The sequence below is a fragment of the Rosa chinensis genome, chromosome 4, assembly GCF_002994745.2.
Source record: "Rosa chinensis cultivar Old Blush chromosome 4, RchiOBHm-V2, whole genome shotgun sequence".
Classification (NCBI taxonomy): Eukaryota; Viridiplantae; Streptophyta; class Magnoliopsida; order Rosales; family Rosaceae; genus Rosa; species Rosa chinensis.
The window spans coordinates 61,452,449-61,476,970 of NC_037091.1; the positions used below are offsets into that span (position 1 = coordinate 61,452,449).

Sequence of the window (24,522 nt, forward strand, 5' to 3'; positions counted from 1 at the left end):
AGATCTCGTCGATGCATCAGACCAGATCGTGAATCATCTTCAGACGCCGATGTCAATGACCCAAATTCTTCAGACGCTGCCGATGTTCGACCCAAACTCCATTTCGGTAAGAGATCAGACTTGAACCAAATCCAAGTCGAACCAAACCCGGCCACTTCCAATCGTCGGCCACCTCAACTTCTTCCATATTGACGCGCCGGGATAGAACCTGACAACGCCGCCGTGGCTCCTAATCGATCCGCTCCCAAATTGGATTCCGAGGCTCCGGCGATGTCGTCTCTGCCGTCGATGAAAGAGAGGAAGCGTGTGTGTGTGTGTGTGTGAGAGAGAGAGAGAGAGAGAGTCTGAGAGGAAAGAGTTTAATAGGGTCAAAACTGTCACTATATGTTAGATTGGGTAAACGGGGTTAAATAACTCTCGGTGGAGTAAGTGGGCAATTTTTGGCCAAAAATTGGGTAAGTGGTCACGGCCCCTTTAAATTAATTGAAAATCAGTTTAACCAAAAACAATTAGCATGTAGAATTGCTCCAATCACCCATTCCTACCAGAATCATGTATCTCGAAAACCCATAATTGGTATGGGTTCCAATTGATCAGAAGAGAAAGATGTTGCTGGGTGTGTTTTCGAGGACATTATTTTGAAAGGTGAGGGTATTTTGGGAAATTTTGCTGGGTTAAACTAAATATTATTTAATACAAATATTTAGCTAAGTACACTTAGAATTTTGTTGGGTACATTTAGAAAGACCTATATATATATATATATATATATATTTTTTTTTTTTTCAATTACAAAAGAAGAACATAAAAATTGGAAGGAAAAATGTTTGATGCAACCGAACCTAATGCATCAAATTGAAAAGCTCAATCTATAGATTAAAGTAAAGAATTATTAATTACGGCTAAAAATCTGTTTAGAATGACCCGTAATTACAATTGCATTTGTCACAAAACTTGCCTCCACTAACATTTTAATGGAGGGTATGCAAAAAAGTAGTATGAACTTTGAATAGAGAAAGTTTACCACATATCCGAGTTACAAGTAATGTTTTCTCCACTAATTCTAAAGTCAAAAAATGTAAAGAGCTAGCTTACAAATCTAAAAAGAAGCGAGAGATTTCATTTATAACAAGAATATGTAACTCATAGAAACTTTACTATAAAAGCCATCTTCAAGTTCAAGTAATTAATGGATATCAATTTATGACCACAATCCCATAGTAGTTAATGTCACAGGAAGACAGACTCTATAAGGGCATTCACTTTCTTTTCCTTTTAAGTCTGGACACAATGTTTTTACGCATAATACACCCATCTTCTTCTGTACACCTCCAGCAATCTTCATATACAATTTTTAACTTCCGGGGCACAATGCATTGGGGGCCTTTGTTCATCATTTATATATTGAAGTTAAGTAGATCCGAATACCAGATATCGAAGGCAAATGAGGAAGATGAAGAAGAGGGTTTTGGTAGGATTGGCTTCTTTGTGCTTTTGTTTTATTGTATTCCATATCAGTGTCTCATTAACCTCCAGATTTCCTCATAGTGCAGCATTTTCAGTAGAGACTCGAGGTATGAACAGAAAGCTAGCTTTTTCCATCACTCCTCTTTCCTGCTTCTTCCTATATGTAGTTTCAATTATTTGCATTCTGCCAACTTCAGTTTGATTTTAATTTTTTTTTTTTTTTTGAAAATGTCATAATGTGATTAATTTTTACTGTTTCTCACTTCAGTCCACTGGTACTAATTTGTTCGTTTTTTGAGGCAGTGCGCCTAATAGGCATTAGTTGCCAATAGCATTTGCTGTTTTTTTAACAACTGAGAATACATAATAACTAGTTTTTCTTGAGTTGAACTAACGACCTCACACTTATGAAGAAAAAACTTATGCCACTAAATCAGATATTACTAAACGATTTATAATGTGTTTTTACATTTATCAAATTTTGATTTCAGAAATAACACGTGAGATATTGGAAATTCATGAACAAATCCATCACCCTGCACAGAAAAGTCCGATCAGTTGCGACCGTACCTGTAAACATTACGATATCTGCTCGATCAACGGCCCAACAGGCTTGGATCCAACCACATCCACATTCTTCACTATGGACTCATCCCAACTTGCACCCCTGGAAGTGGAAAGAATCCGACCTTACCCTCGAAAATTCGAAGATTTCATAATGGCCCAGATCAAGGACCTCACACTCGCTGTTGGCCCACGAAGCCCACCGTGTAAAGTCCAACACAATGCTCCGGCCCTAGTATTCGCCGCCGGTGGATACACCGGAAACTTTTGGCATGACTTCAATGATGGATTTATCCCGCTCTTTATCACCGCCAACACACTCTTCCCAGATCAAGACTTCGTGATCGTGGTTTCCCAAGCTCCAAAGTGGTGGATTTATAAGTATGCCGATTTACTACGCATATTCACCAAGCACCCTATTATTACCATGGGAAATGATGCCACCACCCATTGTTTTCCTTCTGCCAGTCTAGGCCTTATATCACATGGTTTCATGACTATAAACCAAACACTAATACCTCGTGCAAAAACGTTTCTGCATTTTCGTGGGCTCCTAGACAACGCATATAAGCGAAGGTCCCAACCTCAAATTCTCTCCTCTGAGCAGACAAAACCCCGGCCACGCCTTGTTTTGGCGAGCCGGAATCATGCAACTGGACGCAGGATCGTTAACCAGGTTCAAGTAGTTCGTTTGGTAAAGAAAGTGGGGTTTGATGTGATTGTGTTTGAGCCCAAGGCCAATAACTCATTGCATGAGTCTTATGCGTTACTTAATTCAAGCCATGCTTTTGTTGGGGTACATGGCGCTGCACTTACACACTCATTGTTCCTCCGGCCGGGTTCAGTGTTCGTACAGGTGGTGCCGATTGGGGTGGACTGGGCGGCGAATGCGTGTTTCGGGAGAGTGGCGAAGGGGCTGAGGTTGGAGTATTTTGAGTACAAGATCGGAGTGAAAGAGAGTAGCTTGGTGGACAAGTATGGTAATGATAGTTTGGTGGTAAAAGATCCATTTGGTCTTCAGAAAATGGGGTGGCGTGCTGAGGTTATGGACATTTACTTGAAGGAGCAGAATGTGAAGCTGGATTTGGTTAGGTTCAAGGGGTATTTGAAGCAAGCGTTTAAGAAGGCTAAGAAATTTATGGACAACAATGGTTAGACTTGGTGGCATTTCATTGGAACAACATAAGCACCAATAAGAATTAGAGGGACAATATATTGCTTACGATTGAGGAACTTGATTTGCAGAGAGTATTGAGCTTACAATTGATTTCTTTTAGTTTCGGCGTTCGATTTTTTTTAGAAAGAAATGTGGATTTCATTAAAACACATGTTAAAATAGTCATTATATATCCTCATGTTGCTTTCAACTAGACAGATAAAGAAGTTGTAGTATGAGAAGCTACTGTGATACATAGAGATAGACCACCTATATTCGAACTAATCGCTTACTTATTTAAGTGAGCCTGTAAACTATAGAGATTCAAAGACATAGCATATAGACCCAACACTACACAAACACCTACATTTTTTCCTTGCCCTTCAAGCTAGAGCTAGGAGGTTTGGTTGTCTAAGTCAGCTGTAAAACATTTGCCACAGCAACATTCCTTGGTTTACGAGGGTTCCTTTTCCAGACCCATGAAGAGGTTTGGCCCAAAAAGAAGTAGGTTCAATTTCAACCCAAAGACTTGACAACCCTTTTGATCTGGGCACCCACGTAAGGGCACCCTGTTGCATCACTTGGCCTCCACATACATTATCTGCAGCGCATATAGCCACCAGCCACCATAGTGCCGACAAGACAACATCTGATGCCATAGGAGTGCCGGGATCGAGCTCAAGGAACACCTAGTTGCGGCGGACTGACGTTCAGCGAACCACCTTTTGAAACCTGCTTTGTTTGGATTAATCTCGAGGTCGGGACTATGATGTGCGACAGCCAGACAGTTGTATCGACCCAATCAAGATTAGGCACCAATACAATCTAAGATATTGTTATAAATCATATAATGAATTGCTCGTCTATTCAAAATGAATAATAGGTCTAATTCTTTACCAAATTTGATTATCTCTTCCCTCCCGCAACGATTGAACATCAATTACAAGTTTGCAACAGTTCGATAATAGTGATACATCAGGCAACTTATATTGTTATTTGTATTGAGAAAAACAGATTTTGGAACTTTTGACGTCTATGGAAGAAAAAGAAAAAAAACACAACTTCTACATTGAAGTAGATGAGTAACCCCTTTTTAATGATGCACGTGTACTATAAGTTATTAAAGTTGAATATTAAGGAGGTTACATAGACGAGATTTGGAAGTACCAGTATAATACAGCAACCCAAAATTGTTTTTATTTTTTTCTTTTTTCCATATAATCTGTATTCTTTGTCTAAATTTTCTTCTAAATTTCTTTCCCAATTAGCTTCGACTATATCAGGAAAAAGAAGTGCAGGTGAAGAGCTCCAAAAAATCCGGGTGCCCTAGGTCGAGAGTTTTGAGAATTTCTGCTCGTCCGGCTGCGCTCGAATTGGTGGGTGTTTGCCTCGCCGCTATTGGGCCCCTGCAGGATGGGTGTAGAATGCTATTGCTCGGGGAGTTAAGAGGGAGAGGCTTCAGACTCAAGGTTTGGAACGGGGCAGGGGTAGGTTTCCAGACGGAATCTCTAGGTGTGATGGCGTTGTGCAAGGATGGCAGGATCAGTGTGCGCGTTGTAGAGCTGGGCGGCGGCATGGTTCTGATGGTTTCGAGTTGTTGCGTAGTTCTAAGGAGCTGTGCGACGGTGCAGATCTGGAAGACCAGGGCGGGCGACCTTTTGTTTTTGGAGGGGTGCGCGACAAGGCCAACTTGTGAGCGTTGTATGCTAGGCCAGCGCGGCTTGGTTGAGTGTGGTCGGCGTGGCAGGTTACAGTGGCCTGGTGGTGGGAGCGGACGACATTGGACGTGCATACACACTAAGGAGATGATGGTTGGGCCTGATCCAAATCCTGTTGGGCCTTGCGGTTTTGGGTTTCTCCCTTTTGGGCGTTTAATTGGGCTAGGGCTTTGGCCTTTGGCCTAACCCTATGTTTTTGGCTTTTGTCTCATTACAATAATTTTCTTGCATATCTAGGTTCCTATTCTAGCGCCTCCGGAGTAGTATCAATAGAGGATCACCGTTACCTCTACGTATTTAAATGTACAACAAGTAAGTCTATTTCTATGTACCACTGTGTATATTATCACTATCTTCTTGTTTGTCTATATCCTTAAATAACAACAAAATGATATATAACAATATATTCTAACTTGTAATGCACTATAAATATATCATTCGCCCCTAGGCTTAGACCCAAAAAATTAGCTTCGGCCATAAGAATAAAAAAATGCATTCGGTGCTACAGAGATACTTTTTGTCTTTTGGGCCAGATAACGACACCTCGAGTCTACCAAATCTGATCTCATCATATAAAACAAACAAAACATTTCGATCCAGAAAACACCAGTGCCTAACTTTCGGACCCAAATACCAAAACCTAATCGGCTAATACGACTAAAAAAGAAATATTTTGTAGGAATCCTATTTTGTAATGGCCGTATTATCTAGTCCTACTTACATGTGTTAAAACGATTACCAGACTCGTCTCTCCCAAATCACCACCATGGACGCCAAGTTGTTACAACCTTCAGTCCCCAACATTTCAGTCTACAGTACCCCAAAGGATTCCCATTTGGTCTCCAAGATCATTCTTACAACCTCCAGCCATAGCTTTCCATGCAATCCAGAAAGAAAACAGACCCTTAATGCTGCTATGGCCCTGCAAGCTTCTTCTTCTCCATCCCATCTCATCGGGTAATTAAAATTTTATTGTACATGCTATGTGCATCAATGATTTGTTAGATTGTTTGTCATTCATATATAGTTTGTATGTGATGTTATTGCTGCCTAGGCTCGTGGTCTGCAACGTTTGGTACCACTATTGTTGTTCTGCCTCTAAATTGGTCTGAACTCTGAAGTCTGGACCATTAGATTTGAGAATGAGGCACTATTTCATAAATTATTAATAACGATACAAGCAAACATTAGGCTATATATCTTCTAGGAAAAAGATGTTCTTGTGTGAAAGAGGGTGCAACAAGACCTTGCCTGGTACTTGCATCTTTATAATGTGCACTCCCTGGATAACCGAGGACCTAACTTTAGCTAATAAAATTGATGTTTGAGATAGATTACAACAATGTTTTGGAGCAGTATTCCTTTAGGGATTTTACTAATATAACTCAATTTTTGGATGGATTTGAACTTTTACCACTTTTCAGGTCAATAAGCACATTTCCTCCAGACAGGCCAAGTATTGTGACACCGTCTCTTATATATGTTTTTATATAGATATTCAGGGAAGAAAAGGGTAGATGCGAGTGAAAGCTTGACTCTAGACAGTATTAGACACTCTTTGATTCGACAAGAGGATGACATAATATTTAGCCTTTTGGAGAGGGCACAGTATTGTTACAATACTGACACTTACGACCGTGATGCCTTCTCAATGGAAGGATTTCATGGTTCGCTGGTGGAATTCATGCTCAGGGAAACTGAAAAGCTCCATGCGCAGGTAATAATCTGAAGGACATAAAGAAAATAATTAATGTAACTACTAGAATCCTATTTGTAATAAGTTATAAGCAGCAAGCTATGTTTGTGCGGTTTTTAAGTTCACTTTTGGTTAGGAACTTTTGTAAATGCCTTTCCCCTCTTTGCAAGTTAGGTTGGCAGATACAAGAGCCCAGATGAGCATCCTTTCTTCCCGGCACATTTACCAGAGCCAATGCTTCCTCCTTTGCAATATCCACAGGTAATTCCTAACCCACAGAACACGATACTTACCTACGATGTTTTAAATTTACTTGGTGTACTTTAATATCCCAAGGAGCTCAAGTTTGCCAGTTGCAAGCTAAACTTTTCATTTGGTGTTTTTGTTTGCTGATGTGCAACTAGGTTCTACATCCTTGTGCTGGTTCGATTAATATAAACAACAAAGTTTGGAACATGTATTTTAGAGATCTTCTTCCCAGATTAGTCAAACAAGGAGATGATGGTAATTGTGGATCAGCTGCTGTTTTTGACACCCTTTGCTTGCAGGTAAGTCACTGAACCACTTTTAAGAAAACCAACCTGCTAGTAGGCCTTTTGTAATGTTTTTATTCTCTGGTGTTATTTGAGTTGAATAAGTACTGACTGCAGTTAATGTGCAAGTATTTGCAAAGCTGTTCTTTGTTATACCAGTTAGTTCCGAACTTACTGGTGAACGTACATTTTTGTTTTTAGAGTTTGACTTTCCAGTTTAGACGGTTCTTTTAGCCTAAAAACCACTATTTCACAGGCACTCTCGAAGAGAATCCACTATGGTAAATTTGTTGCAGAGGCAAAATTCCGACAATCCCCTGCAGACTATGAGCCTGCCATTAGAGCACAAGTAAAGTCCCCCTTATATATGTTCCCTGACTTATCCTTTGGTTTTGCTTATTGCATGCTTTGCTTGATGATTTTGTATCTTAAATTGAAGTCATTTTCTCTTGTGCCGGCATGCGGCGGTTCTTGCAGGACAGGATGCAATTGATGAGCTTGCTGACATTTGAAACAGTGGAAGCAGCTATCAAGAAGAGAGTAGAGATGAAAACTAAAACACTTGGCCAGGAGGTCAAAATCAACCAAGACGAAGACGATGCTAATCCTGTATATAAGATCAAGCCAAATCTAGTTGCCGCTCTGTATGGGGATTGGATCATGCCTCTCACAAAGGAAGTTCAGGTTGAATACTTATTGAGAAGACTGGATTAGATCCAAGAGAGATTATACTTGGGCAGTTAGCTAGTCATATTCTATTTTAGATTTTAGTCCAAGCTTGGATTTTATTTTATAGTTAATTGATGTGAATGACTCCTAGTTGTTTCGATTCAACTTGTTGTTGGGAACATTGTTTGCTAATAAGATCAGTAGAGGAAGGATTCACTGTTCACCCTGCTGGGCGTACTTCAAATCCCTCTCTACAAAATCAAATAACAATGAAGGGCTAGGCTTTATTATGATTTATACTGTAAATTTCTAAATATATATATGCATGGATGGCACGAGTCTTTTGCTTTTCTATTTGTAATTATTGTCCAGTATGATTTGTGTGATCGCAATATTCGAATGCATATATAGAGGGTGAATGGGATTTGTGTGATCACAATATAATGCTTATATAGGGTGAATGAGATTTGCCCTTAGCACTTATCTAGCATTAAATTTAGACTGACAAAGAACTAAGATGAGATAATGGAAGAAACTAATACTAAGTAAAAAATAAATGTGCAATCACTAGTGAAGTTTAGACCAAATTCACAAGGTGACATACTTGATAGGGTAGAGAGAGTAGGCTTAGTTAAGAAGCTATGGTGTAAGAGAATTTTGGTGGAAAACTACCTGAAGTTGATTGTACATTGTTTGATTTTTAGAAACTTTCACTTGTTTAGTGTATGAATAGTGCAGCAAAATTCAACCAAGATGACAAACATAGTGCAGCAAAATTATGTAGCAAAATTCAACCAAGATGACAAACACCGATATAAGAGAGGGTTGATCACGATCTCTGAAAAAGTTCAACTAATAAATCTTTTAATTATCAGCTAACTTTAAATGAATTAGCAAGTTTCATTTTTCAGTATCAAAAGCCATATTTCAAATTTCAAACACTGTTCATCACATCTCCAATCAAAATCTAACTATTTGTGCATCAATGACTAACATCCCTTTTTGTTGGTTGTTCTTTGTTGAGGAGAATCAAACCATAATCTCACCTAATCTGAGTATTTTTATTATGTGGTTTTTGAAATTACATGTTTATGTGGTGATAAAGTGTATTTGATTATGAGTGAACTTGTTATTTGACAAACTAACGATGAGGTTGTTGGCAAGAACTCATTTTGCATTTTGGTCTCTCTTCAAAAGTGGCTGTCACTACCAATGAGAGTTGGTTCAGTTGGCAAAGGCGGACTTGAGGTGTAAACCCACACAAGTTCGATCTCCGCTATCAATAATCTCTCATTTGGTGGACAATCTAGAAATGTCCTGCATAATTCCATACAATGGGCTGGGTTGGGACACTGGCCAGTTTCTTAAGTCTTGTTGGGTTAAGGTCGTAGGTTTGCCCTGACCCTGATAGTGTAGAGAAGCCTCCTTCTTACCTAAACTTTTTGTAACAAAAAAAAAAAAAAGTGGTTGTCACTCTCAAATGGCCTGGAGATTACGCGATCTTAGACCCCCCTCCATGTGCACTTGCATCTTTGGTCATCTAAAAAGGATACACAACGTGACCAAAAGTCTAGATGGGTAACAAAAAGGAGACAATAGAATTGACAAAGAGTGCTAAAGTTAAACATTTAACTTTGTTTTTCTAATAATATTTTATATTTCAATGATTTTCAATCCGCTACACACTGAAATATAACAAAAATATTGGCGTTTCATATTTATATTTAATTTTTAAATATTTTCTATGTTTTTGATGATTATTTAGTCTCATCGTATGACACTATTCGTAAGTGATAAGTTTTTGATACGATCATTTTTATAGTCTCATGGTGAATCCGAGAGTGCGGATCTCCTATATTACCATTTCAGACATAGGAAGATAGATTCAGGTATCGTTATGTTATAAATAAACCCCTATTAGTGCCTCCTGTAGTGTATAATTCACATTACTTGTAACGTTTTCTTCCGTTGAGCAAGCTCTGAAATGGACTCGTGTAATATGATGCTAGTACAAAACTACCCTTGGCCGTATTGATTCCGGGGATTATCATTTGCGTGTATATATATATTCACGCCGCACTAGTTCTCTTTTGTTTTCTGGAAGAGTGTGAAAGTGTGCCCTGTGTGAAAGGAGCATGTTTGTCTCTATCCGCCACCTTCAGATTTGATGAGCCACCCTTTCTGTCCTCGCTTCTCCTCATTCACTCATTCGCTACTCTAGTCTGGTAGTGTGTACTCATAAGAATGGAGAAAGCTCTAACCAAAGTGAACAGCTTGAAAATTGGGAGCTCATGGATCTCAAAGAAAGCCAAGGAAGAGTTGTCTAACATCAGCGACGACATCACCGTGAGTACACACTATATGCTTATTCCTGCTACCCTTTTTTGCTTTTCTGTTTGTCCATGATTCTGGTTTTGCTTTTGGTCATGGTTTGTGTAATGTGGGGGTTGGAATGAGTGTACCCAGTTCATGCTGATCTTGCCTTTTCTCATTTGTGATTATGGGTGGATGAGATCTGATGGAATTTAGATGAAAAAGAGTGAGTTGGGATGTGGGTTTTGGATGTGAATGAGAATTGAGCAATGGGCTTGAGAATCCTTGATGCCTATTTGGCATATGTTTATATCTGTGTTTGATTCTATTGCTGTGCTTTTGTCATTGCAATAAAGGCTTCAAATTTTCAGATGAGTGATTCATCATCTCCGGGTTTCCGTTTATTTTGATTCAGGATTTTGCACTTTCCTTTTTCTATGGTTGATTCAATATGGTTGGCATCTATGGAATGCATTTACTTCAAACCAAAAGTTACTTGGTAATCAGGAAGGAGTGTAAGAGAGTAGAACTTGTTGACAACAATAAAGAGATCTTGTGCATTCTTCATTAGATTGTTTGTTGCTGGCTTGTTGCAGACTTTCTCAAGTACCGTTGAGCAGAAGGCAAAATGGATTTTCGACAAGCTGAAAGGTGTGGAACAATAGATGAAGCACTATTGTGAACTGAGTATTTATCTTTTTCTCTTGCATTGTAGTATGTTAAATATTTCCTTTCCATCTATGTCATTTTTCTTTAAACAATGGTTAGCAGTTACCATAAGACCGATGATGCTTATTGATCAGAGGTTGAACTTACTTACTTTGCTGATTCTCCAACAGGAAAGCCACCAAAGAGCTTACCAGAACTCCTCCGAGAGTACAACTTGCCACCAGGGCTCTTTCCAGCAAACATAACCTGTTATGAATTTACCGAGACAAATGCCAAGCTGATTGTGTATTTGCCGGCTCCATCTGAAGTTACCTTCAAGGATTCATCTGCTATAAGGTATGCAACCCGGGTAAAGGCAAATCTGTTGAGGGGAAAGCTCATAGGGATAGAGGGAATGAAGACGAAGGTTGTTGTATGGGTTAAGGTTACTTGTGTAGCAGTGGAAAGTTCCAAGTCTGACAAGGTCTGGTTTACTGCTGGCGTTAAGAAGTCAAGATCCAAGGATGTCTACATCACACCCCAAGATGCTATTAGGGTACAAGAGTTTTGAGTTTGGGGTATATATACTGAGCATCACCATTGATATTGTCATCAGTGGCAAGATGACCTGAATTCTTGTAGTTTTTTGTTTAACAGGCATTTATTTGGCTGCTTTTTGACAATGTCAAGTGCAGCATGTTGTTATTTGGTCATTGGAAATCTATTTTTTTCTATGGCTGTTGACAAATATCATTATTGAGCTGGATAATGCAATTGCTTCATTTGGGCTTGATGTGAATCCTCTTTTAGGAATGATTACAGTACTTGCAGTTAACATTCTACTGCCTCTATTGAGAAATGCATTTCAATTGGGATTGAATATAAGAATTTTTGAGACTACAAATTCACAAGGATCGCTTTTCCCTGTAGAACAAAATTGGTTTCCTATAGTGAATTATGCTACTGCAAGTTTCTCATCTGCTTGCCAGATCACCCAGAAACTGCACCTGAATCCCGAACAATCTCGTATAGTGATATAATATTCTCTACAGTCAACAGGAAGATGATGCACCATTCCAGAAGATCAGACTTTCTGTTTTGTAGGACTTCTTGCAAGAAATGAATGTTGTGCTGCAAAGAAGGAATGGTTCAGCTCAAAGAATGAGATGGCTTAATTTCAAATACATAACATCTACACCACCAATACAGCAGTTTTAATGAGAATAAAAGAAATAAATCTCCATGTAGAGGCACTGACAGATGACTTAATAAGTCTTATAAGACAAAATTACCTCTACAAATTTTAACTTGAAATCCAAGTTTCCAAATCGTTGCGTAACCTCATACTCCTCCCTCAGGTATTCATGTATTTTAGCATACTTTGCATCCCTCCAAGCAATTTCTGATCTGATGGATAAAGAACAAAATGAATATCAGAAGCTGCAAACAATCTTCAGAAAATGAACTTGGGGTCATTCTGATTTTTGTTCAGTCAAGTCAGTGTTATTTTTGCTAAGTCCTCATACGTAACTTGGTACCAGGATTTATAATCAAGAACAGGGAAGAACTTGAAATCAATGAGCAGAAACAACCCCATTCTTAATGTCAATAAGAAACTTTCAGCTATTGTGTAGGAGTTCTTTTTTTTTTTGGCACTTTACCAAATGCAAAAGAGTATATGTTATGTCAAGATTAATTATCACATAAAACAACCAATGACAGCTAGAATGGCACATTACCTCTCAAATAGACCAACTTTGACAATTACGTCAGCTAGAGTTGAGTTAGCCTTTCCAACGAGTTGAAGGAGCTTCTTTTTATGCATAGTAAAAGTTCCAGTTTTTTCCATTCCTCGATTTATATCTGCAAACTCTTCAACCATACCATCAACCTAGAGAGAGAGAACCATGCACCCACACAACGTGATAATTAGATCATATATCTAAGATTTAGATTCAACCAAAACTAATTGCTGTGATTCTGTTTCAAGAAACATCATCAATGTTTATATGTCACAGAGTCATGACAAGGTGATACAAGGTTCTGTGATGCATCAATGCTTGTTTAATACAAAAAGGAAGATACCAACACAATGCCTATTCTACTCTGTAGATATGAGATACATAAAACTGAATCATGCTTAAGAGTTACCTGCGAAACAAAATAATCTAAAGCAATACTTTGGCCAAGCACACTTCCAATAATGCGGATACTATCCGTGTCCAAAGTTCTAAGAACTATGTAGTCTGGCCCACCCTGCATATCGTCAACCAGCTGAGGCTTCTCTTTTACAGCATAATCTGATGCAAGCAGATAGAGAGAGTCCAACATTAACAACCAGTTCAAATAATTGAACAATCTAAGGAAAAATTGTTCAGTGCAAATACCAATTGCAAGTAACATGTTATACGCTTGATATTATAAGATTAAGTTCCAACTCAGTGTAGTCAGTCATACAATCAGTTCCAATCTTCATCCAGACTATTTTGGGGTCATCTTAGATGCTAAAATGCTAGGAAAAACGTACTTATTCTTTGTACACAGATGAGAATATATTGATTTCCCGAAAATGTTAGTCTGTGACAATTCTGTGCAAACGAACATATCAAGAACTCAATGAAACGCGATTATCTTAAAGAAACTTACCGTCTTTTACCATCTCTCGTAGCATTCCAGAAGCATGTCTTATGACTAGATTTAGGTAAGCCTGAACTTCATGCTCCTCAACATTAAACAGAACAGTTGATCCATACTGGAATACTACCATGTAACGCCAGGAGCTTGGATTCTCCCATACTCCAAATCTCTAGAAGAGTGCAGCAAGGTATCAAAAACACGGTAAAACTAATTACAACTCAATGCTGTTATTGGTCATTACCAAAACAAATGTGCACTTATAGCTTCAAAAAGTTTCTCAACAGATTCCACATAATCAATAGGTCATAAATCAAACATAGACGCTTCACTCAATATGCTCACATTAGTCGGCAAAAGAGCTTCACACATAAGCATGCCGAATGGTCAAGTTCCTCTCATTATCTCCCAAAAAGGTAAAATGGGTGCATTTACAGACCCTAACAATGATTGAAGGAAACAGAAACACAACAAGCTCGCAAAGCATATGATTGTTTAAATGAATCATCTTACACTATTTTCTGAAGGGAAATCACAAAATCTGAGTGCAATATAATTGGTTGAGCGAGACGAAGGAGGAATGACATTGCTTAAATACTCGGCCTGCATGCTCTTCAAATTGATACTGCGAAAACCACGAATCTGAGAAAGCCAAACCATAAAAGCAAAACAACCAGCACAAAAAAAAAAAAAAACAGAAAAGTGAGAGAGAACGAACCCCATTACAAAAACAATCACACACCCCAAAAGCCAAACCATAAAGGCCTCACCTTTACGAAACGCATGAGCTAAAACACAGAACCCAGTTGCGAATTCACTAAATTAAGAGCTGCAGAGGCTAACCTGGTGCAAAGGAAATACGCCTTGATGGGGATTTTCCCGGTTTCGTCGTCTTCATTGGGTTGTTCATGAGCGCAATAGGCCGGCCCGGATTCGAAATCATTCGGGTCAATTGATACCCGAGATGGGATTGCAGAGAGAGGCCTAGACTTGAGGAAGAAGTAGAATTGGGAAGTGGGGATTGACGACGAAGAAGAAGAGCGTGAGAGAGTGAGAGGCTTGAAAAGAAGAGAAGAAGATTTGGGTGGTGTGGTGGTTATGGCTATGTCCCTGAGGAGAAGAGAAGCTGCTCTCCATCTCCCCATTCACTGAAAATTTCAGGGTCTTTGAAAAAAAATTTGCAACTCTGATTTTGAAGCCAAAGTTTACTTCTTTTTTATTTTGTTGGGTCCTTTACTTTCTTCCAAGTTTTGTGCGAGGACGACATGTCGTTGGGAAATGAACGATGCTAAACCCTTGGCCTTGGGAAACAAAAAGCCTGGACCGAAAGTGAGAGAGTGGACAGCGAAGGTATGGCTATTATTGGGGATCTGAGAGTCTCGGCTACACTGGCTTCTCACTCTCTCCGGAGCTCTTTGCCGTCTTCAAAGGTCTGCAAATTCTACTGCCCTTTTGCTCCCTAATGTTTTTTTTTTTTTGTTCCACAGTGTTAATTCTCATAAATTTAGGTAATTTTTTCTGGGTTTGATGAATTTCGTCATAGTGTGCTTGCTGGTGTGTTTGATTCTGGGGAAAACGTGAGAGATAGACTGAAATTTTGGGTTTTTGGTTGAAGAATTGGGGCTTGCGATATGCATCTAAATCTTAATTTCTGTGTTAAATTTTCTGTTCAGTTTTAGAAAGGAACTTTAGCCTCCGTTCAGTAACGGTTACTTCAGAAGCTTAAATTGTGAAGTTCAGTTATTTATGTGCGTTTAGTATGGAGGGTTTTGCCGGTTGGGATTGGCCTGAATAGCTAAAAGGGAAATTATAGCTTGAATTGGAGTATAAGAATTTCTGGTGTTTACTTTTCTTCTTAATGGGTTTATGTTTAAGTGGAGCTTGCTTAAAAGGGAAAAATAGAAACCAGTTTTGACATTGTAACTGTTGACTTGAGATGTCATACTCGTAATGATGACATGGATGCAGGAATTCCAACGCTGATTTCCTTCAGTCATGTTAATGGGGCAATTGTGTCTGTGGTGACTAGGGGGAATATCTCTTCACCCAAAACCGGCAGTTCAGTATTGGTGTGGTTTTATATTTTTGATATTTGCTTGTTTTTTTTTTTTCTTTTCCTGCTATTGTTGTTGATTCGGTTTTTGGTCAGATGATTGAGTCTGCAACTATGTGTTGCTTCTTTCTTGGCACTGTAACAGGGATAGGGGCTCAGTGAGCTGCCTATTGAGCAATGGCTTCATTATTGCTTATTCATACTTTACAATCTTCCATGGTGATAAATGATCAAGTGTATTATTGTTTGTTTATGGCTGGCTACTTATTTGCATTGATCTAATAGTTGTGGTGATGGTGTGCTTAATTTTCCTTGTTCATGGAGGCAAGAAATATTCACCTCCATTTCATTTACACACTTGTCAAATTTAATCAAATGATTTCATAAGATGTGCAAATTTCATCTGCTGCTAACTCCCAATTTTTATGCTGTGTTATAGGTAGAATCCGTTAGCTTTCTGAATGGAGGGTCTAGCATTTCTGAAATTAAACCGAAGTGGCCCAGTATGGCATTTGATAGACGTGATATTCGTCAACATTCCAAGCGATCTATTGGAGATTTTCAAATGTCGCCAAACTCCATTAACCAAGATGCTGAGAGCTTCCTCATTAATGCCATCAATATGAGTTTCTTTGAACGATTCAACTTGGCTTGGAAGATATTGTTCCCATCACCAGCCTCTAGAAGGAGCTCTAATGCAAATATAGCCAAGCAGCGCTTGAAGATGATCCTCTTCTCTGACCGATGTGCAGTTAGTGATGAGGCTAAACGGAAGATTGTCAACAACATTGTGCATGCTCTATCAGATTTTGTGGAGATAGAATCGCGTGACAAAGTTCAGCTGAGTGTGTCTACTGATACTGACCTCGGTACCATTTACTCTGTCACGGTGCCTGTAAGACGGGTTAAGCCAGAATATCAAATTGGAGATGAGACTGGAACAATAACAAATATCGAATACAAAGATACTGGAGAAAATTCTGGTTCTGTTGATGTCAGGTTCGATTTCTTTGTCCCTGACGAATGAACCGAATGATTCCCAGGTTCAAGAAAGAGATTGTGGTTGGCAAATAACAGAAGTTTCTCGTTTAGACGTGTTTCAATCTCAGTGAGTGAGACTACCTTGTTGTCCTGTATATATATGAAAAATTCATGCTAGCCGATTAACGATTTACGTTTCTTCTGCTAATGGCTGATGTTGTATGCATGCCTCTGTTTCACTTTCTGCTTTGTATTGACAACATCCCTGTGGCTCTTGAGAATCTTCCCTGTATTTGAGCATAATATTGGAACATTGAAAGGTGAGAGAAAGGTCATTACAAGTGACTGATAATAGAAGAAGGGAAAAATTATGGAGTTGAAGTTTCACAAAATAAAGAAGAAAAAAAGATAAGTGGGGGAATTGAACCCGACGTGAATCGAACACGCAACCTTCTGATCTGGAGTCAGACGCGCTACCATTGCGCCACGGATCCACTTGTTAGCATGATAGCTAATGCCAATATTTATATTATATAGCTTCTGAATATTTAAATGTAATCACCTGAAGTGTACGCATTGAGCGGGAACATTTGAGGTGGGGAGTTCCATCTTCTCTACTCTAGGGTTTTGAACTCACCCAGAGAAATCCCAATTCGTCATTACTTCGAAATCAGCCAATTTCCCCCCCCCCCTAATTCCATGCTCCGAGTTCCGTCTCGAACTCCAAATCCCCAAAATGAGCGGAGCCCCTTTGAAATTCGAAACCCCAATCCAAGATGCAATTTCCAGAATCCGATTCGCTCCAACCTCACACAACCTTCTCATCGCTTCTTGGGACTCCGTAAGTGCCACTCTCCCTTTTTGGGCCTCTCGCTCTTGACCTGACCTTTTCACCCATAAAAATTGAATCTTTGTGCAGAAACTGCGATTGTACGACGTGGGAAGCTCGGTGCTCAGATTAGAAGCTCCGGCCGAAGCTGCACTACTCGATTGTTGCTTCCAGAACGAGTCGGTTGCGTTTAGCGCCGGCTCCGATGGCTTCATTAGAAGGTAGGTTAGAATTTAACTTCAATTTGCAGTCTTTAAGTTCTCTGTTAAGTAGTAGCTTTGAGAAATGGGATTCATAGAGATATGTAATGCATGCTTGAGCAGCATAAATGTGAATTTCTTAGTCTATCTTTTACATTTTATCACGCTGGTTGTACAATTTGAGCTGACTGTAGACTTTTGAATCTGGTTTTTAGGTATGACTTGCATTCTGGGATCTGTGAGATGATTGGAAATCATGATGACATAGCAACCTGCATTGGATATTCTGATGAAACAAGTAAGCTTTTATTACCTTGCTTTTCAGATTGTTATTGGATTCCAAAGCTTCCAAGTGTAGTTTTTTTATGCTAATATCGGGAAAAAGGTCGACTCAGTTTCCTGATAGGACACGTAATTAGGCAATTAACAAGGACTATGAGTTTATGACTGATTTGTGTGTTTGCATGATATACTATTGAACTTATAAACTTAATGGGACGTATAATTGTTGATTGTACCAGCTTCCTCTGTACATATAAGTCTTCTGGTATAACTATGTTTGTCAACTTAATCGTTAATCAATGTTCACTTCATATTGCTACAGGCCAAGTACTTACCGCTGGTTTGGACAAGAAGATATTTGCCTGGGACGCACGTATGGAGGAGGGTAAAAAATCTGTGTTTGTAAAAAGTCTTGACTCAGAGGTGACGTCCATGTCACTCTCGGGTCTCGATATGATGGTAACCATGGGAGCGTTAATATATGTGTGTGATTTGCGCAACCTCCAAAAACCATATGAATCAAAAGTTTCAGATTTGAACACAACGATTATATGTGGAAGTGCAATTCCTAATGCTAAAGGTATTATTATAATACTTCACATAGGTTGCATGTTGTAAACCATATACAGTTCATATTAGCTCAGGAGACCATCACGCCATATGTTGAACTGTTTTACATACTTGAATTGGATCTTGAATTTTAAGTGAACATCTTGCTTGTTGATTCTTCATTACAGTGACAATAGTTTTGCTTTATTTGTATCTTATAGAAGTCTTGAATTGCCTTTTGCAGGATTTGCGGTTGGCTCAGCAGATGGACGAGTGTCATTGGAGATTTGCCATCCATCTAAATCAGATAACATCAGGTCAGTTTCAAGGTTATGGGCTTAATCCTTCTGCATTTGTTTCGGCTGAAGGAAGGGCTTGATTAACCAGCTTATAGTCTGAATTACAAGTTGTGATATACCTTTCCATGATAGATACTAAAATATGTTGTTAATTTTGAAAGATGAGGCACTAACGGCACGTTTACTTACTTGGAATGGAAAATAATCATAAATCGGAGACAAGTGGAATGGGAGAAGAAAGGAATCGGTATTGATTCTGGAGGAATGATTCCTAAGCTCATTTCCCCCCTTCGTAATCGAATTCCTGAGTATTCAGGAATTGATTCCTGATAAGGAGGTGGGACCTACATCCATTCCGATTCCTTCATGTGTTAGTAAACGCAGAAATTCTTTTACCCGGAATCATTCTGATTCCTTTATGTGTTAGTAAACGCAGGAATGTTTTTACCCCGTAATCATTCCATTTCCTTTCAAGTAAGTAAACGTGCCCTAATTGTTGCATCATTAAAAGACAAGCATAATGGATACTCTTTCTTTGTTGTACTACTTATGGTTAGGGAACTCCTCATCGCAGGACAATGCATTTAAGGCTTGAATTTGGTATTACTGTAAAAATCAACATGTACCTCAATTTAAGTTTCTTGGGTGAGCATTTCTCCATTTCATAGAGTCTTGGTGTTCATGTTGACTTCTGGACTAAGTTTGCCTGGAATGATATGCAATATCTATTTCCAAAATATCAATTCTTGTACCTTATCTACTTTTGTTTTGGAACTGACGAAAAGACACGAGATAATAACCCTTTGAATGCATTTTGTGCTAAAGCCCCAATTTTGCTTTGAATTTTCTCACATATTATCCAACTGTTACAGATATATGTTCCGGTGTCATCCGAAGTCAACTGATAGAAGATATCATCTAGCAGCGGTGAATGAAATTGTGTTCAATCCTCTGTATGTATAGTTCTATCAGCTAATACTAACATTGTTTATCAACACTTGCTTCTATATGAGAAAAAAAGTTCATACCACAAAAACTTACTCCCATTTAATGTTTCTGATCTAGCATTTACGGTGCCCTTCTTACTGGTGATGATGAGGGTCATGTTATTGCATGGAATGCTCAAAGCAGAAAGAGGCTATTTCAGGTAGTTTAATTAAAGTTGCATAGCTATCTGGTTATACTGCTTATTAAAGTGAATGTAACTTACCCTAATATCTTTACATGGTTTGTGTCATTGTTTGAAGTATACTTGATCACTCTTCCGGTTTTTTTTTCACATGCCATTCTCTAAACATTTTTCATGTTTCCAGTTGCCTAGGTACCCAAATAGCGTGGCATCCTTAGCGTATCACCACCAGGGACAACTTCTGGCCGTTGCATCAAGCTACACATATCGGCAAGCTATTGAATCGTTAGTAATTTTCTACTGTCATCTACTTTTATCTGCGCCGTTACTATCCATGTTGTTTTATTCTCCTTCATGTTCACTTCCTTGTGACAGAGAAGAGCTCCCTCAGATATTTATACATGAAATTGGCGATGCTAACATGAGATCAGCTGACATAGGAAGTTCGAGCTGCAACTAATTGTACACAGAGCGATGAAGGTAATGAGCCACACGTATACAGATGTCTTCTATATGGTATTTTAGACGTCTTCTATATAGAATTTGACTCCTCAATGTATTCAATTTTGCCTACTTTTCAGGATCATGTGTAAAGTTTTGATGTTGGTGGCATCCTTGTATAGGAAGCGCGTCCTTGTTGAACCGGAGATATGGTGTACCACTAAAATTGTGTTTTGATATGCAGGAAGGATAATCAGCAGCAAAGCAGGAACTATAGGATTGCATCTGTTGTAGAATTATGTTAGTAATTCACTAATGTAGCATTGTCCATTGTAATACAGCTTTGATCCAGAAATTGGCAATATGAAGCATGAGTGCTTATTAGTGTTAGTATGTAACCTTTGCCAATGATTGACAGAAAGATTAGTAGTTGAATCCAAGGCAAATTTAGCCTGTAGTTCTCAAACCATTTGAGTGCCTTCTGGATCAAGTCTCCAGGTTTCCCATTGAAGTTTAAGTGCCAATTTCTGCACAATCATCCATGGCTTGCAAGTTGTACCTAAATGGGTCAGTGAAGGCAAAAGCATTGTGTTACGAAAATTTTAAACCAGCACCACTGATGATCATACTGGAAAAATATAAATTTTACCCCTTTTCTTTGTGAAGTAAATAGCCAGCCATTTTAAAAGGGATTTCTTTATCTTTTCATGTTAATCTGCGGATTATTGGCTTATGAATAGACAAACATTTCATTTCCTATGTTTTATAGGTTCAGGAATCACACATCTGTTCTGACCAAAAAAAGAAAAGAAAAGAAAGAAAGAATCACATCTTTGTTACAGATAAAAAGAATGAGAGAAGTTAAAACCTATATATTGAAGCTGTTTCTCTCTTCCCCTTCTTCATATTTTTGAACCCAAACTTGCAAACACATATTTTTCGTATTTTAACATATATTATTTAATATTTTAGAATTTAGGAATTAATAATTAAAAATATTTTAGTTTTATTCAAAAAAATGAACTATTATCTGAATAATACATAGACATATTGTTTTTAACATTATATACGTTCTGTATTATACTAATTATATTTTTTAACCAATATGTTTCATAAAAGTCTTGATTTCTGGATTGGTTTTCACATTATTTCATTCATAATCTTGCTTCCTTTGGAACCTAAAAGAGAAGTTTTAAATACACATCTCTAATCACTTAATACACACTCCTTACTCAATACACCTACCATTTAATTTCTCATTCTAACATTTTACTAACTACACAACCCAAATTACCTAAAATATCCTTAAACTTAAAAATCATGAAATACACTATTATGATTAGTATATATAATTGACCATATTAATTATTTGTGTTAGTTATTGGGAAATCCATAAGGATTCATTATTGTTCCCTTCAAAGTTCAAATAGATGCTTAGAAACAGGTTTTGTATTATTTGAGTTCTCATCCACCAAACACCCTATTGATCAAGTATAAAATTTTGAGTCGAACATTTAACCAAAACTGTATCAGTAGTTTCTCCACAATGGTGGAATTACGAAGTTATCATTGGATGGTCAAACACATTAATAATTACAAAGTTTTATTTATGTGATGTTTTATATTGGATAAGAAATTGTCTAATCATCACTTTTAGATAAAAAAAAATGAACTAAAAAATGGGAGTAAAGCGATATGTTTTAAAAACATTTAACGTTATTGATTTCGAAATTCTAAATTACAAGGTATCTCACCCCATTTAATTACAATTCATTTAAGAAAAATTTAAATTAGATGGTTTCTAACTTTATTCTTGTTTTAAATGAGGATGCCATGTATAGAAATTCATTGTGTTTATAATTATAGAATAATATAAAGAACATATGATTATTATTATTATTATTTTTTAATACATAAATGTATATTTTGGTTATTTAACCTACTTATAAAATCTGATTTGACGTATAAAATAATATGAATCTGTATTAAGTAGTTTGGATGTGTATTTAAAATTTTTCGTAAAATGCGGGAAAAAAAAAATAGTTTAGCTCATAAAAGCTTAAAATGAGCCCAAAAGGAATAAATGAAAAATATCTCAGTTCATTAACATATACACCACGTGCCGAATGCTCAGTCAAGCGTGAACTCAACGCAACACAAGATTATCTAATATTAGCCGTCGCCTGCAAAAGTCACGCGATCCAACGGCGGGAGGTGATTTCCTAACAAAAAGAAATAACAAAAATAAAAATTATGGTAGCAAACCAGAAACCCTAGAGGACTCTCTGACTCACTCGCTCGCTGTCCTCTTTAATTTTGCCACCTGTTATATAAATACCCTCCTTCTCCCAAAATCACACCTCTTACGCTTCTCGTCTCTCCTTTCTGATCAGAATTCCATTTCTTTCTCAATCTCTCTCAATCTCTCAGAGATCGGAGCCAGCCATGTCCGACGAGGAGCACCACTTCGAATCTAAGGCCGACGCCGGAGCCTCGAAGACCTATCCTCAGCAGGCCGGCACCATCCGAAAGAACGGTTACATTGTCATCAAAAACAGGCCCTGCAAGGTTCGATTTCTCTCTTTTCTCCCCGATTTTGTTCCGATCTGAACCTTTTCTACCGCCTTTCCCTTTAGACTTTTCCTCTTTATTATGCGATCATTCGTCTCTGTTTATTACAGCTTCGTTTTTTAGATTTTGCTGATTTGAGTATGATCGGCTTCTGGTTTCGTCGACATAGGATTTTGCTTTCGTTAGGTTTTAATTTTGCGAGGGATTGGATACTGTTTAGCTGATCTATCAAGTATAATGAAATTAAAGCGATGTTCTATTGATAATGGCTTGAGCTTGCTGCTTATTGTCATCTGCTTTCAATTTTTGCCTGAAAATATGTTATATTCGTTGGTCCACGATTTTTACAGTATTCGTTTGTATTATGTGGTTGCATGTGGCAATTGATCATTCTAGAAAACTTTAGCTGTATTTGATGTGACCCTAAATATCATTTGGAATGATTTGTTGAAGAGACTGTTTTATGCAGTTGTTTCTGAGGTTTTTCATAATTATGATCATTTTAGTTTGGATTTTATGATGGTGTTCACTGTTACCAAACAAATATAAGTATTAACTAGTGAATGTCTCATGTTGTTATTTTTTCTTAATTGGTAAATTTTTTTTTTTTTTTTTTCCGATGTTCTGCAGGTTGTGGAGGTTTCCACTTCCAAAACCGGCAAGCACGGACATGCCAAGTGCCACTTTGTTGGTATTGACATCTTCACTGCCAAGAAGCTTGAGGATATTGTTCCCTCCTCCCACAATTGTGATGTATGACCTCTTTGATACTTGTTTGGTTGATGGTTAAGTCTTATCTTATATTTATTGTAGCTCAACAGTGTTTGTATCTGTGTTATTATAGGTTCCCCATGTCAACCGTACCGACTACCAGCTGATTGATATCTCTGAGGATGGATTTGTAAGAACATAGATTCCTCGGTTCTTTAAAAAAAATCATATATTGCTGGAGTTGCTTGATATATCTACTGTGTTATAGGGTTAAGTCTTATGTCATGATATTCTGTCACATATTTCAGGTGAGTCTGCTGACTGAGAATGGTAACACCAAGGATGACCTGAGGCTTCCAACCGATGACAATCTGCTTACGCAGGTTAGTTATTTTGAAATCTGGCCTTCTATACTCCAGCTTCCCCTGCTTTCTGTTACTGTACGTTAGGCTGTAGTTGTCTCATTTTTGAAAAAAGAGTTTCTTTTTAGGTGAGTGGACTTTGGAGTCTGGATTTTTAGTGATTTGTTGCTTGGATCAGTATGTTTTTGCAACAACACTTTTCATGTTTATAAATTTGCTAACTCATGTTTGGGAACATTGTCAACTATTATACACTTTCAATTGGCTCCCTTTATCTCTCTCTCTGCTGTGTTTATCACAGTTGAATCTTATTTGGTTTTGTTTTGTTTCATATATGCAGATCAAGGATGGCTTTGCTGAGGGGAAAGACCTGGTTGTGTCTGTGATGTCTGCTATGGGCGAGGAGCAGATTTGTGCTCTCAAGGATATCGGTCCAAAGTAGTTGTCTTTATTCCTCCAAAATGCTTTTAGACTTAAAATTTGAATTGGAACGGTTTAATAGTATCTTGAAGGGTCACCATTCAGGAGCTATTCTTGATTGTAGTTGGCCTTGGATTATATGTTGATGTTGCCATTAATTAGCTTGTCATCCATACGTTTTTCTGTTTACTGTCTGGACCATATGCCCTATTTCATGGTGTTGGTAAGTCATTTTAAGACTGTATAGTGTCCTCTCTGGTTTGAAGTTATCTATGGTTTCTACCAAATTGATCAATA

General features: G+C 38.0%; 7 protein-coding genes and 1 non-coding gene across 13 annotated transcripts; 6 read left to right on the top strand and 2 right to left on the bottom strand.

Annotated features, from left to right (window-relative positions):
• The first annotated feature begins 1,441 nt into the window (after positions 1-1,441).
• On the top strand, positions 1,442-3,383 carry LOC112199716 (xylan glycosyltransferase MUCI21). Its single transcript, XM_040517580.1, has 2 exons — positions 1,442-1,574; positions 1,959-3,383. The coding sequence occupies exons 1-2, from the start codon at positions 1,445-1,447 to the stop codon at positions 3,185-3,187; spliced, it is 1,359 nt and encodes a 452-aa protein (XP_040373514.1). The 5' UTR covers positions 1,442-1,444; the 3' UTR covers positions 3,188-3,383.
• A 910-nt stretch (positions 3,384-4,293) lies between these two features.
• LOC112200407 (chorismate mutase 3, chloroplastic) lies at positions 4,294-8,157 on the top strand. Of its 4 annotated transcripts, XM_024341442.2 has the most exons (7): positions 4,294-5,217; positions 5,648-5,862; positions 6,400-6,622; positions 6,776-6,862; positions 7,006-7,149; positions 7,391-7,483; positions 7,612-8,157. In XM_024341442.2, the coding sequence occupies exons 2-7, from the start codon at positions 5,672-5,674 to the stop codon at positions 7,846-7,848; spliced, it is 975 nt and encodes a 324-aa protein (XP_024197210.1). In that variant the 5' UTR covers positions 4,294-5,217; positions 5,648-5,671; the 3' UTR covers positions 7,849-8,157. The 4 variants fall into 4 exon arrangements, with proteins under 4 accessions (XP_024197210.1, XP_040374778.1, XP_024197212.1 ...); XM_040518844.1 differs by lacking the exon at positions 5,648-5,862 and having other exon boundaries at positions 6,330-6,622; XM_024341444.2 differs by lacking the exon at positions 4,294-5,217 and having other exon boundaries at positions 5,584-5,862; positions 7,617-7,741.
• A 1,727-nt stretch (positions 8,158-9,884) lies between these two features.
• On the top strand, positions 9,885-11,557 carry LOC112196167 (uncharacterized protein At5g01610). The gene is made up of 3 exons (XM_024336472.2): positions 9,885-10,149; positions 10,713-10,767; positions 10,956-11,557. Exons 1-3 carry the CDS (start codon positions 10,048-10,050, stop codon positions 11,333-11,335), a joined length of 537 nt encoding a protein of 178 aa, XP_024192240.1. The 5' UTR covers positions 9,885-10,047; the 3' UTR covers positions 11,336-11,557.
• Positions 11,531-14,628, bottom strand: LOC112196164 (protein RETARDED ROOT GROWTH, mitochondrial). 3 transcript variants are annotated; one of them, XM_024336467.2, is made up of 7 exons: positions 14,242-14,628; positions 13,912-14,023; positions 13,411-13,570; positions 12,916-13,064; positions 12,504-12,655; positions 12,057-12,171; positions 11,531-11,895 (listed from the first exon to the last, which is right to left on the bottom strand). In XM_024336467.2, the coding sequence occupies exons 1-7, from the start codon at positions 14,541-14,543 to the stop codon at positions 11,755-11,757; spliced, it is 1,131 nt and encodes a 376-aa protein (XP_024192235.1). In that variant the 5' UTR covers positions 14,544-14,628; the 3' UTR covers positions 11,531-11,754. The 3 variants fall into 3 exon arrangements, with proteins under 3 accessions (XP_024192235.1, XP_024192236.1, XP_040373558.1); XM_024336468.2 differs by having other exon boundaries at positions 13,912-14,040; positions 14,242-14,371; XM_040517624.1 differs by lacking the exon at positions 14,242-14,628 and adding an exon at positions 14,169-14,198 and having other exon boundaries at positions 13,912-14,040.
• Positions 14,629-14,673: 45 nt separating this feature from the next.
• On the top strand, positions 14,674-16,640 carry LOC112196166 (cell division topological specificity factor homolog, chloroplastic). Its single transcript, XM_024336471.2, has 2 exons — positions 14,674-14,828; positions 15,891-16,640. The coding sequence occupies exons 1-2, from the start codon at positions 14,751-14,753 to the stop codon at positions 16,476-16,478; spliced, it is 666 nt and encodes a 221-aa protein (XP_024192239.1). The 5' UTR covers positions 14,674-14,750; the 3' UTR covers positions 16,479-16,640.
• A 184-nt stretch (positions 16,641-16,824) lies between these two features.
• LOC112196165 (mitotic checkpoint protein BUB3.3) lies at positions 16,825-20,682 on the top strand. The gene is made up of 10 exons (XM_024336469.2): positions 16,825-17,273; positions 17,352-17,482; positions 17,677-17,759; positions 18,066-18,323; positions 18,537-18,609; positions 19,464-19,544; positions 19,657-19,738; positions 19,905-20,005; positions 20,096-20,200; positions 20,302-20,682. The coding sequence occupies exons 1-9, from the start codon at positions 17,169-17,171 to the stop codon at positions 20,178-20,180; spliced, it is 999 nt and encodes a 332-aa protein (XP_024192237.1). The 5' UTR covers positions 16,825-17,168; the 3' UTR covers positions 20,181-20,200; positions 20,302-20,682.
• On the bottom strand, positions 16,855-16,926 carry TRNAW-CCA. The gene has a single exon. It is a non-coding gene; the product is annotated as a tRNA-Trp (tRNA).
• Positions 20,683-22,505: 1,823 nt separating the features above from the next.
• On the top strand, positions 22,506-24,522 carry LOC112196168 (eukaryotic translation initiation factor 5A-2). The gene is made up of 5 exons (XM_024336473.2): positions 22,506-22,729; positions 23,363-23,485; positions 23,577-23,633; positions 23,752-23,826; positions 24,146-24,522. The coding sequence occupies exons 1-5, from the start codon at positions 22,607-22,609 to the stop codon at positions 24,245-24,247; spliced, it is 480 nt and encodes a 159-aa protein (XP_024192241.1). The 5' UTR covers positions 22,506-22,606; the 3' UTR covers positions 24,248-24,522.